Source organism: Pectinophora gossypiella, unplaced genomic scaffold (genome assembly GCF_024362695.1).
Source record: "Pectinophora gossypiella unplaced genomic scaffold, ilPecGoss1.1 Pgos_67, whole genome shotgun sequence".
NCBI lineage: Eukaryota > Metazoa > Arthropoda > Insecta > Lepidoptera > Gelechiidae > Pectinophora > Pectinophora gossypiella.
Genome location: NW_026063277.1, coordinates 141,636 through 157,583, shown reverse-complemented (window position 1 = coordinate 157,583; position 15,948 = coordinate 141,636). Strand labels below are relative to the sequence as shown.

The window sequence follows — 15,948 nt, the reverse complement described above, 5'->3', positions numbered from 1 at the left end:
CAGCTTTCCAAGATGACGTTCCGATCACACCCCTATACATCAATTTTAGCTCTGAGACATTTTCTGGAAAAACAATAATTTGTATGGCGGCCATCTTGTTTTTCGGCCATTTTGTTTTTTTTCACCCGCGATAAAATTTGACCAAGATTTAAATAGGTTTCGTGAAAATAAAAAAGTTCCAGGTGCGATAGTTTTGCAAGGCCGTAGGGTGTCTTCCTGATGCGGAGCAGCTATCGAAAACCCAGATGTATTTTCACACTTGACATGACGTTCCGATCACAGTCCTATACATTATTTTTACCCCCTAGGCATTTTCAGGAAAAACGAAAAATTTGTATGGCGGCCATCTTGTTTTTGCGCCATTTTGATTTTTTTTCACTCACGATAAAATTTGACCAAGTTTTAAATAGGTTTTGTGAAAAAAGAATCGATCCAGGTGCGATAGTTTTGACAGGCCATAGGGTGCCGCCCTGATGCGGAGCAGCTTTCCAAGATCGAGAAGTATATCCATACTCAACAAGACGTTCTGATTACATCCCCATACATATTTTTTACCCCCAAGGCATTTTCAGGAAAAACAAAAATTTTGTATGGCGGCCATCTTGTTTTTCGGCCATTTTGTTTTTTGTCCCCGGGGATTGAATTTGACCAAGATTTAAATAGGTTTTGTGAAAAAAAGGACCGTTCTAGGTGCGATAGTTTCGCCAGGCCGTAGGATGCCTCCCTGATGCGGAGCAGATTTTAAAGATCGAGCAGTAATTCCATACTCAACTTGAGGTTTTGATCATACCTCCCGTACATCATTTTAACCCCCAAGGCATTTTCTGGAAAAACGAAAATTTTGTATGGCGGCCATCTTGTTTTTCCGCCATTTTGGTTTTTTTTCACCGGCGATTAGATTTGACTAAGATTTAAATACGTTGTGCGAAAAAAACATTGTTCCAGGTGCGATAGGTTAGCCAGGCCGTAGGGTGTCTCCCTGATGCGGAGCAGTTTTTCAAGATTGAGAAGTATTTTTATACTCAACAAGACGTTCCGATTACAACCCCATACACAGTTTTTACCTCCGAGACATTTTCTGGAAAAACAATTTTTTGTATGGCGGCCATCTTGTTTTCGTGAAATCAAAAAAGTTCTAGGTGCTATGGTTTTGCCAGGCCGTAGGGTGTCTCCCTGATGCGGAGCAGTTTTCCAAGATGACGTTCCGATCACACCCCTATACATCATTTTTACACCCGAGACATTTTCTGGAAAAACAAAAATTTATATGGCGGCCATCTTGTTTTTCGGCCATTTTGTTTTTTTTTCACCGGCGATAAAATTTGACCAAGATTTAAATAGGTTTCGTGAAATCAAAAATGTTCCAGGTGCAATTGTTTTGCCAGGCCGTAGGGTGTCTCCCTGATGCGGAGCAGATTGCAAAGATCGAGAAGTATTTCCATACTCAACATAACATTCCGATTACACCCCCATACATTGTTTTTACCTCTAAGACATTTTTCTGAAAAAACAAAATTTTGTATGGCGGCCATCTTGTTTTTCCGCCATTTTGGTTTTTTTTTCACCGGCGATTGGATTTGACCAAGATTTAAATATGTTTCGCGAAAGAAAAATTGCTCCAGGTTTTATAGTTTTGCCAGGCCGTAGGGTGTCTCCCTGATGCGGAGCAGATTTTGAAGATAGAGAAGTGTTTTCATACTCCACAAGACGTTCCGATTACATCCCCATACACAGTTTTTACTCCCGATGCATTTTCTGAAAAAACAAAATTTTGTATGGCGGCCATCTTGTTTATCCGCCATTTTGATTTTTTTTCACCCGCGATAGAATTTGACCAAGATTTTAATAGGTTTCGTGAAAAAAGAATCGTTCCAGGTGCGATAGTTTTGCCAGACGGTAGGGTGTCTCCCTGATGCGGAGCAGTTTTCCAAGATCTGGAAGTTTTCCCATACTCATCGGAACATCTTGATCACATCTCCCATACATCATATTTACCCCCCGGCGCTCCTTCTGGGAGAACAACCCTGTCAGTGAGTCAGTCAGTCAGTCAGTCAGTCAGTCAGTCAGTACATGGGTTTGTAGCTATATATAATATAATAACTAGATGTCGCGTGGTTCGCTCGCAGCAAGCTGCTCGCGTGTTTTGTATTAGTTCGAAGCTTTGTATGGCGATAGAATTTGACCAAGACTAAAATAGGTCTCGTGAAATCAAAAAAGTTCTAGGTGCTATAGTTTTGCCAGGCCGTAGGGTGTCTCCCTGATGCGGAGCAGTTTTCCAAGATGACGTTCCGATCACACCCCTATACATATTTTTTGACCTTGAGGAATTTTCTAGAAAAACAAAATTATGTATGGCGGCCATCTTGTTTTTCCGCCATTTTGTTTTTTTTTTTCACCGGCGATAAAATTTGACGAAGAGATAGTTTCGCCAGGCCGTAGGGTGCCGCCCTGATGCGGAGAAGCTTTTAAAGATCGAGAAAAATTTCCATACTCCACAAGACGTTCCGATTACAACCCTGTACACAGTTATTTTCCCCGAGACATTTTCTAGGAAAACATTTTTTTGTATGGCGGCCATCTTGTTTTTCCGCCATTTTAATATTTTTTCACCGGTGATGGAATTTGACTAAGATTAAAATAGATTTTGTGAAAGAAAAATTGGTTTAGGTACGATAGCTATGCCAGGCCATAGGGTGCCGCCCTGATGCGGAGCAGCTTTCCAAGATCGAGAAGTATATCCATACTCAACAAGACGTTCCGATTACATCCCCATACATAATTTATACCACCGAGACATTATATGAAAAAACAAAATTTTGTATGGCGGCCATCTTGTTTTTCGGCCATTTTCTTTTTTTTTTCACTGGCGATAAAATTTGACCAAGACTTTAATAGGCTTCGTGAAAACAAAAAAGTTCCATGTGCGATAGTTTCGCCAGGCTGTAGGGTGTCTCCCTGATGCGGAGCAGCTTTCGAAGATCAAAAAGTACTTCCATACTCATCATGATGTTTCGATCACATTCCTCATACATCATTTTTACCCCCGAGGCATTTTCGGGAAAAACGAAAATTTTGTATGGCGGCCATCTTGTTTTCCCGCCATTTTTTTACCGCGATAGAATTTGACCAAGACTAAAATAGGTCTCGTCAAATCAAAAAAGTTCTAGGTGCTATAGTTTTGCCAAGCCGTAGGGTGTCTTCCTGATGCGGAGCAGTTTTCCAAGATGACGTTCCGATCACACCCCAATACATCATTTTTACCTCTGAGACATTTTCTGGAAAAACAAAAATTTGTATGGCGGCCATCTTGTTTTTCGGCCATTTTGTTTTTTTTTCACTGGCGATAAAATTTGACCAAGATTTTATTAGGTTTGGTGAAAAAAGAATCGTTCCAGGTGCGATAGTTTTCCCAGGCCGTAGGGTGCCGCCCTGATGAGGAGCAGTTTTTGAAGGTCGGGAAGTATTTCCATACTCAATATGACATTTTGATCTCATCCCTCTTACATCACATTCACCCCGAGGCATTTTCGAGAAAAACGAAAATTTTGTATGGCGGCCATCTTGTTTTTCCGCCATTTTGATTTTTTTTCACTGCCAATTGAATTTGACCAAGGTTTAAATATGTCTTGTGAAAACCAAAAAGTTCTAGGTGCTATAGTTTTGCCAGGCCGTAGGGTGTCTCCCTGATGCGGAGCAGTTTTCGAAGATCTAGCAGTATTTCCATACTCAACAAGACGTTCCGATTACACCTCCGTACACAGTTTTTACCCCCAAGACATTTTCTTGAAAAACAAATATTTGTATGGCGGCCATCTTGTTTTTCCGCCATTTTGTTTTTTTTTCACCGGTGATTGAATTTGACCAGTAATAAAATAGGTTTCGTGAAAAAAGAATCGTTCCAGGTGCGATAGTTGCGCCAGGCCGTAGGGTGTCTGCCTGATGCGGAGCAGTTTTCCAAGATCTGGAAGTTTTCCCATACTCACCGGAAGATCTTGATCACACCCCCCATACATCAGTTTTACCCCCCGACGCTCCTTCTGGGAGAACAACCCTGTCAGTGAGTCAGTGAGTCAGTCAGTGGGTTTGTAGCTATATATAATATAATAATATAATAATAACTAGATTTCGCGTGGTTCGCTCGCAGCAAGCTGCTCGCGTGTCTCTGTGTTTTCCCGCCATTTTTTTACCGCGATAGAATTTGACCAAGATTTAAATAGAATTCGTGAAAAAAGAATCGTTCCAGGTGCGATAGTTTTGCCAGGCCGTAGGGTGTCTCCCTGATGCGGAGCAGTTTTCCAAGATGACGTTCCGATCACACCCCTATACATATTTTTTGACCTTGAGGAATTTTCTAGAAAAACAAAAATTTGTATGGCGGCCATCTTGATTTTCCGCCATTTTGATTTTTTTTGACCATCGATAAAATTTGACCAAGGTTTGATTAAGATTTATGAAAAAAAAATTGGTTCAGGTGCGATAGTTTTGCCAGGCCGTAGGGTGTCTCCCTGATGCGGAGCAGCTTTTGAAGATCGAAAAGTATTTCCATACTCAACATGATGTTTCGATCACATTCCTCATACATCATTTTTACCACCGAGGCATTTTCGGGAAAAACGAAAATTTTGTATGGCGGCCATCTTGTTTTCCCGCCATTTTTTTACCGCGATAGAATTTGACCAAGACTTAAATAGGTGTCGTGAAATCAAAAAGTTCTAGGTGCTATAGTTTTGCCAGGCCGTAGGGTGACTCCCTGACGCGGAGCAGTTTTCAAAGATGACGTTCCGATCACACCCCTATACATCATTTTTACACCCGAGACATTTTCGGGAAAAACGAAAATTTTGTATGGCGGCCATTTTGATTTTCCGCCATTTTGTTTTTTTTCACCGGCGATAAAATTTGACTAAGATTTAAATAGGTTTCGTGAAAACAGAAAAGTTCCAGGTGTGATAGTTTCGTCAGGCCGTAGGGTGTCTCCCTGATGCGGAGCAGTTTTTGAAGGTCGGGAAGTATTTCCATACTCGACATGACATTTTGATCACATCCCTCATACATCATATTCACCCCCGAGGCACGAAAATTTTGTATGGCGGCCATCTTAATTTTCCGCCATTTTGTTTTTTTTTACCGGCGATAAAATTTGACTAAGATTTAAATAGGTTTTGTGAAAAAATTATTGCTCCAGGTTTTATAGTTTTGCCAGGCCGTAGGGTGTCTCCCTGATGCGGAGCAGTTTTTCAAGATCGAGCAGTATTGAAATACTCAACATGACGATCCGATCACAATACTATACATCATTTTTACCCCCGAGGCATTTTTAGGAAAAACGAAAAATTTGTATGACGGCCATCTTGAATTTCCGCCATTTTGATTTTTTTTCAACGGCAATTAAATTTGACCAAGATTTTAATAGGATTGGTGGAAAAAATAATGTTCTAGGTGCGATAGTTTGGCCAGGCCGTAGGGTGTCTCCCTGATGCGGAGCAGTTTCTGAAGATCAAGAAGCATTTACATACTCAACATGACCTTCCGATTACAACCCCATACACAGTTTTTACCCCCGAGACATTTTCTGGGAAAATGAAATTTTGTATGGCGGCCATCTTGTTTTTCCGCCATTTTGTTTTTTTTTCACCGGCGATTAGATTCGACCAAGATTTAAATAGGTTGTGCGAAAAAAAAATTGATCTAGGTATAATAGTTGCGCCAGACTGTAGGGTGTCTCCCTGATGCGGAGCAGTTTTCCAAGATCTGGAAGTTTTCCCATACTCACCGGAAGATCTTGATCACATCCCCCATACATCATTTTGACCCCCCGACGCTCCTTCTGGGAGAACAACCCTGTCAGTCAGTCAGTCAGTCAGTCAGTCAGTGGGTCTCCAGCTATATATAATATAATAATAATAATATAATAATAATAATATTATAATAATAATAATATAATAATAATAATATAATAATAATAATGGACTGTATCTAAAAAATATATCTTAAAATAATTATCAACTAAACTAAACGGTAGTAGTCGTAAAATAAACAACAGATTATTCAGTAGGTAAAACACAAAGTTTTGCCGTTGGACGTTTCATTCGGGAACCTTTACATCTCAGAGACACCACTCGCACGATACCGTTTTTCCCTGGATGAACTTCCTCGCCCAGTCCATAAAGCCATTTGGCTGGAGGTAAGTAATCTTCACGAACTAAAACTACATCCCCCACCTTAGGTTCTGGAGCTCGTATTTGCCATTTGTACCTTTGGAAAAAGTGAGTCAGGTATTCTTGTGACCATCTTCTCCAAGAGCTCTGCACCATGCGCTGTGTAAGATGCCAACGGCGTAAACTACTAATATTCTGGACCTCGTAATTTGTATCTGGAGCGTTAATTAAAGACTCTCCTACGAGAAAATGGCCCGGCGTTAGTGGTTCAGGATCATTAGGATCTGAACTGGCCTGCGTCGCGCGAATTACGCGAATTGAGGCAAGCCTCAATTTGAGACAGTACCGTCACCATTTCCTCATAGGTGAGAGTTGAGTCACCTACTACCCTTTTGAGGTGATATTTGGCACTTTTGATACCTGCTTCCCATACTCCGCCAAAATGTGGAGCATGGGGAGGAATAAAGTGCCAACCCGTTCCATTGTTAGCCAATGAAGCAGCTACTTCACTTTTCATTGAAGTACTCTCGGCAGTAAACAATTGCTTGAGTTCCTTAGCGGCACCAATGAAATTAGTACCGTTATCACTCCAAAGAGTTGTACAACGTCCGCGACGTGCCACGAAGCGTTTGAACGCAGCGATAAATCCTTGCGAAGTAAGGTCGGATACGGCTTCGATATGTATCGCTCGAGTAGCCATACACACAAACAGACAAATGTACCCTTTAAAAGATCGTTGGCCTCGCCCCTTGGACACTCTCATGTGTATGGGTCCAGCATAGTCGACACCCGAATTTAAAAAAGGTTTATTAGCCGTAACACGACAAGCGGGTAACTGACCCATGAGTTGAGTGCTCACAGCCGCGGATTGTCGTATACATGAGACACATTTTCGGACGTGAGATTTGATCAAGGTTTTAACTCGCAAGATCCAATACCTTGAACGTATAAAGTTAACCATCAGCTGTTGTCCGCCATGTATGGTCTTTTCATGCGCGTCTGCCACGATCAACCTAGCCAGGTGACAATTATCTGGGATAAGTCAAAAAATCAAAATTCAAAAATATCTTTTTTCAGTAGGTAACATAGTTACACTTTGAATCGTCAATTTTACATAACGAACGTCTCATCCGCCTAAAACTACTGCAGCTTCTCACAACCTGTATAGCCGGGGAAAAGAAGCTGCAAGAAAAACCTCGGCACAGGGCCCTAGACGTTCTTTAAAAAAATAAACATAAAACATAAAATATTGGTATACAATTGAGTAGTTTAGCTGTCTAATATCAGTTCTCAGACAGTTAATCCCATGCATTCATATCTTCTAAATAATCACTAACTTTATAATAACCTTTTTTGTAAAGTTTTTGTTTAACTACTGTCTTAAAACAGTTGTCTGCAGTCATATCCGTTGTCTGCAGTCGCGCCGTGCAGACGTGCGCTTGCTAATCTAAGATTTTGCTGCTTTAAAATAATCTTGTGTTAATCTAATATCGACCTTACACCATCAGTGCAGTGTCTAAGGGCCAACTCACACCGAAAGAGCGGCGAAGGGCAGCGAAGCGGAGCGCAGTTTCAGTGTCATGAGAATTTTAACTTAATTTTTATTATTATAAATACTATTATCGCATGAGAAACTCGAACGAGGCGCGCGGATGCCCGCGGAGCCGCAGGAATTCCGGCGAATTCCAAACGGAGCCGTGCGCCTGCGCGAGCATTCTCGGGAATTCCCGAGAATGCTCGAGCAGTCACGAGCGGCCGCTGGCAATATCCCGCCCCTCGCCCCGACGCCCGCCGCGTGCGTCTGTTGTGCGCGGGCATTCGCTATTTCGCATTCATTCCTTGCAGTGCAACGAATACAGAAGTAATGGAAATGGATGAAGAAAAGCTTATTTATTTGGTGCAAATGTACGACTGCCTGTACAATATAAAATCAAGGCATTACAGCGATAAACATATGAAAAATAACGCTTGGCAAAAAGTGGGCGCTGAAATGAATATGTCTGGTATGTATTAGTTTAATTATTTTTATTTGGGTGGTAGGTATTTAAACGTACATCAAAAAAAGTAATTTTTGTATGCAAAAGTCATATATTATTTGTCTCGCAATAGAGGAAAAAAAAGTAATGTAGTATTGATGTACATTTTCGAATTATCTGCAATACTAGTTTTGCTAAACATTTAGTTTATTTGTTGTGAAGTAATTTATTTGATATATATTTATATATACATATTTGAGAATAAATTGATGTGAGATTATTTTCATTTGATGTGCAATTAATAATATCCCATTTATTTGATTCACTGCTGAGCTGGGAGCAAAAGAAAAACGTATATAAATAGGTATGTATTTTTATTTGAAAATTAAAATAAATCATTTTTTTATATTTTAATTAAAATTAAAAATAACTTTAAATTGTTGCGATGTCGTCAGCAAATTGTAGAACTCGTTAGTTTACATACGGCACAGTCTTTTGTAAAACTTGACACCATTTTGATGTTAAATCTATTTAACTACGGGAAATCATTTCGTTTTGCCAAGAAACTGCACCACAAGAATTAAAATAAGTCTTAAATTTATCTCTTATAAACATAGCGTTTTCTTGGGAAACTGAACCTTCTTGAATATTTTGTAATATACTATTTATTGGCACTGTTTCATTTATGTTTTCAAATATTTCATCATTTCTTAGGTAATTATGTAAACAAGTGCACGCTAATATCAAAATGTCTAGGTATTTGGGTTGCATTCTAATTCTCTTTTGAAAAACCTCAAACTTTTGTGTTAGTATTCCGAAACTGCTCTCTACAATACGTCTTGCACGGCTCAGGCGATAATTAAATATTTTCTTCTCGACGTCTGTCGACACTTGGTTTCCAGGAAAAGGTCTCATTATGTGTTTGTGTAACGGAAAAGCCTCATCTCCAACAAAAACATGTGGCAATGCTTCTGTCGTACCTGGCAAACATTTATTAGGTGGTATATCCAGTGTATTATTATTCAATGATTGTCCTAATCTGGAGCTGCTTAAAATGCCACTATCACTATTGCGACCATATGCTCCAATGTCGACTACAACGAATCGATAATTTGCATCGGCAATGGCTAGCAAAACTACACTGAAAAAATTTTTATAGTTATAAAATTGACTGCCGCTGTTCCAAGGTGCTCTTATATTAACATGTTTGCCATCTATGGCTCCTATACAGTTAGGAAAATTCCATTGAGTTTCAAATTCTTTTGCTAGTTTGGTCCATAACTCAGCTGTTGGTTTTGGCATAACACGCGGCCGTAAATACTTCCATATCGCGGAGCAAGTTTCGTGAACAATTAGAAGTACAGTACTATATCCCATATGATACTCGTGAGCTAGCGCTTTGAAACTGATAGCAGTAGTTAGAAATCTGAAACAAAATTTAATTATTATCACCAGTATAAGTTACACATATCGACAAATCAAGAGTAACAGCCCCGGTAGTTTGTCTACTTTTGTCCGTGTGTGTATATTATTATGTTACCATCATAAAAATTAAAAACCATAAAACATAACAAGATTGTTATATTAATAAGTATATTACTACTATTTTCAGTGGATGATTGCCAAAAGTCTTGGAAGAAATGACGAGATAGTTATAGAAAGGGCATTTCATTAAGAGAGAGTAGAAGTGGGTCAGCTAGAAAAGTAGAACGCCCATTAAAATTTGAAAAAGAATTAGAATTCATAAAACCCTTCATGAAAAGCAGGAAACAAATTTCAAATTTAACGAGTTCGCCAGAAGATACAGATATTACCACAGATGGCGAATATCAGTCTATGTCCCCAAGACCACAGTCGCAGTTATCACCGTCACCACGGCCACAGTCGCAGTTATCACCGTCACCACGGCCACAGTCGCAGCTATCAAACCGGACCTCTTTATCCAACGAACAGCCTCTCAAAATGTCAAATTTATTGTTCAAACAATATATTGAAGAAAAGAAAATGGAAGATGACCCAACTATTAGCTTTTTCTTAACCATGGGCCGAACTGTGAAAACAATGCCTAAAAATATTCAAGCCAAATTAAAAGGAGAAATTTTTCGCCTCATAAATGAAACGGAAATAAGACTTGCCGATGACACCGGTGGTAACATGACACGAGATACAGCTGAATTCGACTTATCTGCCACAGGAAATAATACAACCATATCACCTTCTTCAGAGTATCCACTGGAAACAATCAGTATCAGTCCTAGATCTGTGACAGAAAATTACAATGAAACAAACATTCCAACCACATCCTTTTCATACACACCATCAATAATACCGGCTGCAGAAAACAAAACTATTACATCTTTTTCATACAAACCATCCAAAATACCGTCGACTTCAACAAGTTATCAAGAAACGAACACAGAAAATATCTACGAGACAAACTCCTCACTAAGCTCATTCGACCCACCTCCGTCGCCTTATATACCACACGCTGTGTCGAAATCACAACAAAGATCCTCTGAAGAGGATTATGAAACCAATTTTATCAATACGACATTTGACTAATAAAGAACTGTTGCCTAAATTTTCTTTCAAACAATGTTTTTTTTGGAGTGTTGTTGATTGGAGTTAATGTTGAAAAATAAATAACAATACAATTGAATATTAATATACTTTTTACTTATTTACTCACCTGAGGCAGACCGATAGTCTTTCTTCAGCGGAAATAGCCAATCTATAATTGGTATTTTGTTTTTGAATATGTGGCCTGAGAATTTCCAACAAACTTTCAAATTTGTTATAGTTCATTTTATAATAGTCATAATGAATGCTAGGATACAGATGTAAATGACAATGGGCACTTTTGTATGAAACTTGGTCCAAGAACCTCCACTGATGAGACTTATATGTAATGAAAGCTTATGCTTTCCCTATGATTCTGGCAAAGTCCTATCAGATTCTGTCCCGGGGTTCTTTTTTTACGGCCATGTTTGTCCTGGCTAAAAATGTGATAAAATACAGTGGGAGCTAAAATCGACTCAAGATGTGTTGCTGGATAACTAAGTCTACATAAATAATTATGTATCATATTGTATATCATTTTAAAGAGGATCTTTTCCAGAATCCGAAACATAAAAAAAAACAAAAAAAAATCTTTTTGTAAGCGAATTATAGTCAATTTATATCTGCAGCGCCATTGTTTCTCGGTAGCTAAGTTTAAGTTTCATGCCTTTTACCCCTTCCAAAAGTATCTTACCGATTTTTTTTATATTGCTTCCGGAATTTGATCTGAGTGATAATAACAAGAAAAATAAATAAACACCTCTCCGATAGAGACCGGCTAAGCTATTGCCTATTGCAAGAAATCGTCATCATTAGCAAGTCATTACGGTATTGCATATTATAAGCTTATCAGGAACTTGGAACTTGGTCCAAGACCCTCCACTGGTGAGACTTGCATGTAATGATAGCTTATACTTGTCCTATGATTCTGGCAAAGTTCTATCAAACACTGTCCTAGGGTTTTTTTACGGCCATGTTTGTCCTGAGTGTACAGTAGTGGACTGCAAAATCACCTCAGGATTTGTTGTCGAAAAACTATTTAACTAAGTCTATATACATAATTATATATCATAATGTATATCAATTTTAAAGAGGAAGGTTATCAGAATCTGAAACACAAATAAAAAAATGCATTAAGTAAGTATGTAAACGACTTTTAGCCAACTCACGTCCGTAGCACCATTTTTCTCAGCAGCTACGTACGAGTTTCGCGCCTTCCAACCTTTCCAAAGAAGCCCAATCATTTTTTCCTTCTTCTGATATTGCATTCTTAACCTGACAAGACTAAGTGACAACAACAAGAAATAAAATAGATACCATTCCAATAGAGGCCGCGTAAGCTATGGACCTATTGCAAGATAACGTACTCAAAGGCTAGTCATTATAATCCAACAGACGTAACATGATTAGAATGCGGGAGGACGCAAATGTAGTATGTTTTCTTTCACCACAATCTTGTTTTATTAATCCAAGCTTATATCTTGTCTTATAAACAATGCCGAATGGTACAACAAACGTATCGTAAACGTAAGGTTGCCTGGTAGTAATTGCTACCTTGGCAATAAAGCCGCCTTTTGCACCAGTTATTGCCTGAACTTGTTTAATGTGTTTCTTTTGTATACAATAGAGTCATTGTATTGCATCTTGATTAGAATGACTTATTTCTTGTTTCTCTCGTACTAAGCTGTATAGTTGTATTGCTGTTAGTGTTAAAGAGACACATATTTCGTCTCTTTCGCATAAGGCGATGTACTACATTTCCGTCCCGCCGCATTCTAATCATGTTACGTCTGTTGGATTATAATGACTAGCCTTTGAGTACGTTATCTTGCAATAGGTCCATAGCTTACGCGGCCTCTATCGGAATGGTATCTATTTTTTTTTTGTTGTCACTTGTCAGGTTAAGAATGTAATATCAGAAGAAGGAAAAAATGATTGGGCTTCTTTGGAAAGGTTGGAAGGCGCGAAACTCGTACGTAGCTGCTGAAAAAAATGGTGCTACGGACGTGAGTTGGCTAAAAGTCGTTTACATAATGCATTTTTTTTTATTTGTGTTTCTGATTCTGATAACCTTTCCCTTTAAAATTGATATACATTATGATATATAATTATGTATATAGACTTAGTTAAATAGTTTTTCGACAACTAATCCTGAGGTGATTTTGCAGTCCACTACTGTACACTCAGGACAAACATGGCCGTAAAAAAACCCTAGGACAGAGTTTGATAGAACTTTGCCAGAATCATAGGACAAGTATAAGCTATCATTACATGCAAGTCTCACCAGTGGAGGTTCTTGGACCAAGTTCCAAGTTGCTGATAAGCTTATAATATGCAATACCGTAATGACTTGCTAATGATGACGATTTCTTGCAATAGGCAATAGCTTAGCCGGTCTCTATCGGAGAGGTGTTTATTTATTTTTCTTGTTATTATCACTCAGATCAAATTCCGGAAGCAATATAAAAAAAATCGGTAAGATACTTTTGGAAGGGGTAAAAGGCATGAAACTTGAACTTAGCTACCGAGAAACAATGGCGCTGCAGATATAAATTGACTATAATTCGCTTACAAAAAGTTTTTTTTTTGTTTTTTTTTTATGTTTCGGATTCTGGAAAAGATCCTCTTTAAAATGATATACAATATGATACATAATTATTTATGTAGACTTTGTTATCCAGCAAAAAATCTTGAGCCGATTTTAGCTCCCACTGTATTTCATCACATTTTTAGCCAGGACAAACATGGCCGTAAAAAAAGAACCCCGGGACAGAATCTGATAGTACTTTGCCAGATTCATAGGGAAAGCATAAGCTTTCATTACATATAAGTCTCATCAGTGGAGGTTCTTGGACCAGATTCGCCCATTCTCCTTTGTGCAAAATGTACGAAATTGGCCAAACAAATGTCTTTTCTTCCACACGTCGTGTACCCAAAAGTTTCTTTTTCTTTTAAATCTTTCCCTCCTTATGTCTTCGGCCTCTTCCTCTTCTTTTATATGTGCAATAATAATTAAATCCAAAATACTCATTTTCACTGCATAAACACAAGTTTCCTCGAGTTTTATTGAAAGTGAACTGCGCATAGAACGACCCGTGAATTCATCGCGTGCGGGCTCGAGATGGCGCGCGGAGTCCCGCGACTTCTCGCGCATTCCAGCGACTTCTCGAGCAGTCGCGGGAATCCTCGCGCCTTCTCTACCGAGCGGGTCGCTGCGCTCCGCTGCCCTTCGCCGCTCTTTCGGTGTGAGTTGGCCCTAACTCGTATTACTTGGATTATAGTGCATCTTGTGAGTGAGTGTATTGTATGAAGCGCACGAATATCTGTTGCATCGTTCGTCTCTGTTACTCCCCAATTAGCAGATAAACAAGACGACCACACAATGATGAACCCCATGCGTTCGCCTGTGAAGTCTATCGGCGGGTCTACTCTCACTGGTTCGCAACCGGACTTATCCAAGATCGAGCTACCTACTAAAGACCACAATACTATCACCTTACGTAAACGAAAACTACCCGATAATGAGTCGGAAATAAAACAGGAGCTGTCTGATTTTCGATCAGAAATTATGAACTTCTTACAAGAATTTAAAAACACGCAGAAGTCTCAGAGTAACGAATTACTTCATATGAGATCTGATGTAGCCGAAATCAAAAGTCAGCTACTTTCCTTGAAAAACACAAATGAATTAATTATGTCCGAGCAAAAGCAGATAAAAAGTGATGTTGCCGACTTGATTAAATCCCTCGATTTTCACTCAAAGGAACAGGACGAATTGAAGTCTCGTGTAAATAATATCACAACTACAGTCGACACATTGACTAATACGCAACACGAACTTGTAACCGTTAAAAAACAGATGGATAACCTGCAAAGGGAATATAATCTACGAGAACAGAAGGAACGTCTCAATAATATTGAAATATCAGGAATTCCCGAAAAGAGCAACGAAAATGTCACCCAATATTTATCTTCCGTCGCAAGTATACTCGCCGTACAGATACCTGATGATGAGATTCTCCACATTCACAGAGTACCGACACGAATCACCGGCCGACCCAAGAATATTATTGTAAAGTTCAAATCACTCATCACTAAAGATAAACTCATCTCAGCTATGCGCAAAAAGAAAACCATCACGACCACGGACATTGGCTTAACCCCTTAAACGCCGGAACGCGGATCTCGACCAGACACAATGTAAAATCTATTGTGTCTGGTATCTCGGCATATGAGAGGTTAAACGTCGACCCGGCAGCACAAATATATGTGAACGAGCACTTAACTCCATTCTACAAAGATTTGCTCAAAAAGACGAAGGAAGCAAAACAAGTTGCCGGTTTTCAATATGTTTGGATACGGAATTGCAAGATTCACGTGCGCAGAAATGACACATCGCCTGTGTTTATTATAAATCATTACGAGGATATTACAAAAATCAAATGACTTTTGCCATGTATACTTATTAGTACTGTTTTGCTCTTTATTATAGACCATTGTTCCATGTTCACACGACTACACCCTAATCATAATACACACCCACATTTTAACTCCGACATACACAACATTAACTCAAATACTTACATAATATACCACTTAACACATCTACACAACTTGCCACCACACTTACTTACTATCAAACAAAATACACACCCACAATTCATCACTTGCTCTCACGCTAACAATATTAATATATATTCCATTTCTTTATATAAAAACACAGTACATCAAAGCCATCACCCACACGTATTATCGGAATATTATTCTGCAACTATACAACCTTCTCATCTACTTCTTGCCTGTACAATATATAAGTACTTACTACTGACTGCGAGTATCTCTGCCCACCCCATAAGGGAGCACATTCACCGGTGTAAATGTGCACGCACCCGTATATCGAACCACACACTATATAATTTTCAATCGTATTATTTGTGTCTAAAAACATATAGGTGTGGTATTGGACAGGTTGAACGGTACAACTTACCTAATAACATACTGCACTATAACTGTTCTAAGTCATTATCATTCCACATAACCCACCCAAATACATTACCTCGTTATTATTTAATACCGGCTATTTACGTTTTTTATATTATGAGACAAACTAGTTATGGCTGCGAATAAAGATCTGACTTTATACTATCAAAACGTACGCGGTCTGCGTACAAAATGCCTAGAAATATATCACAACATTTTACTTAATGATTTTGACATTATTTTGATAACAGAAAGCTGGCTGCAGGATCATATTT

General features: G+C 38.9%; 1 protein-coding gene and 1 pseudogene across 1 annotated transcript; one reads left to right on the top strand and one right to left on the bottom strand.

Moving 5' to 3' along the window:
- The first annotated feature begins 7,721 nt into the window (after positions 1–7,721).
- On the top strand, positions 7,722–10,836 carry LOC126381612 (putative uncharacterized protein DDB_G0290521; annotated as a pseudogene).
- LOC126381610 (uncharacterized) lies at positions 8,404–13,923 on the bottom strand. Its single transcript, XM_050031069.1, has 3 exons — positions 13,721–13,923; positions 10,824–10,961; positions 8,404–9,560 (listed from the first exon to the last, which is right to left on the bottom strand). The coding sequence occupies exons 2-3, from the start codon at positions 10,937–10,939 to the stop codon at positions 8,666–8,668; spliced, it is 1,011 nt and encodes a 336-aa protein (XP_049887026.1). The 5' UTR covers positions 10,940–10,961; positions 13,721–13,923; the 3' UTR covers positions 8,404–8,665.
- Between the last annotated feature and the right edge of the window lie 2,025 nt (positions 13,924–15,948).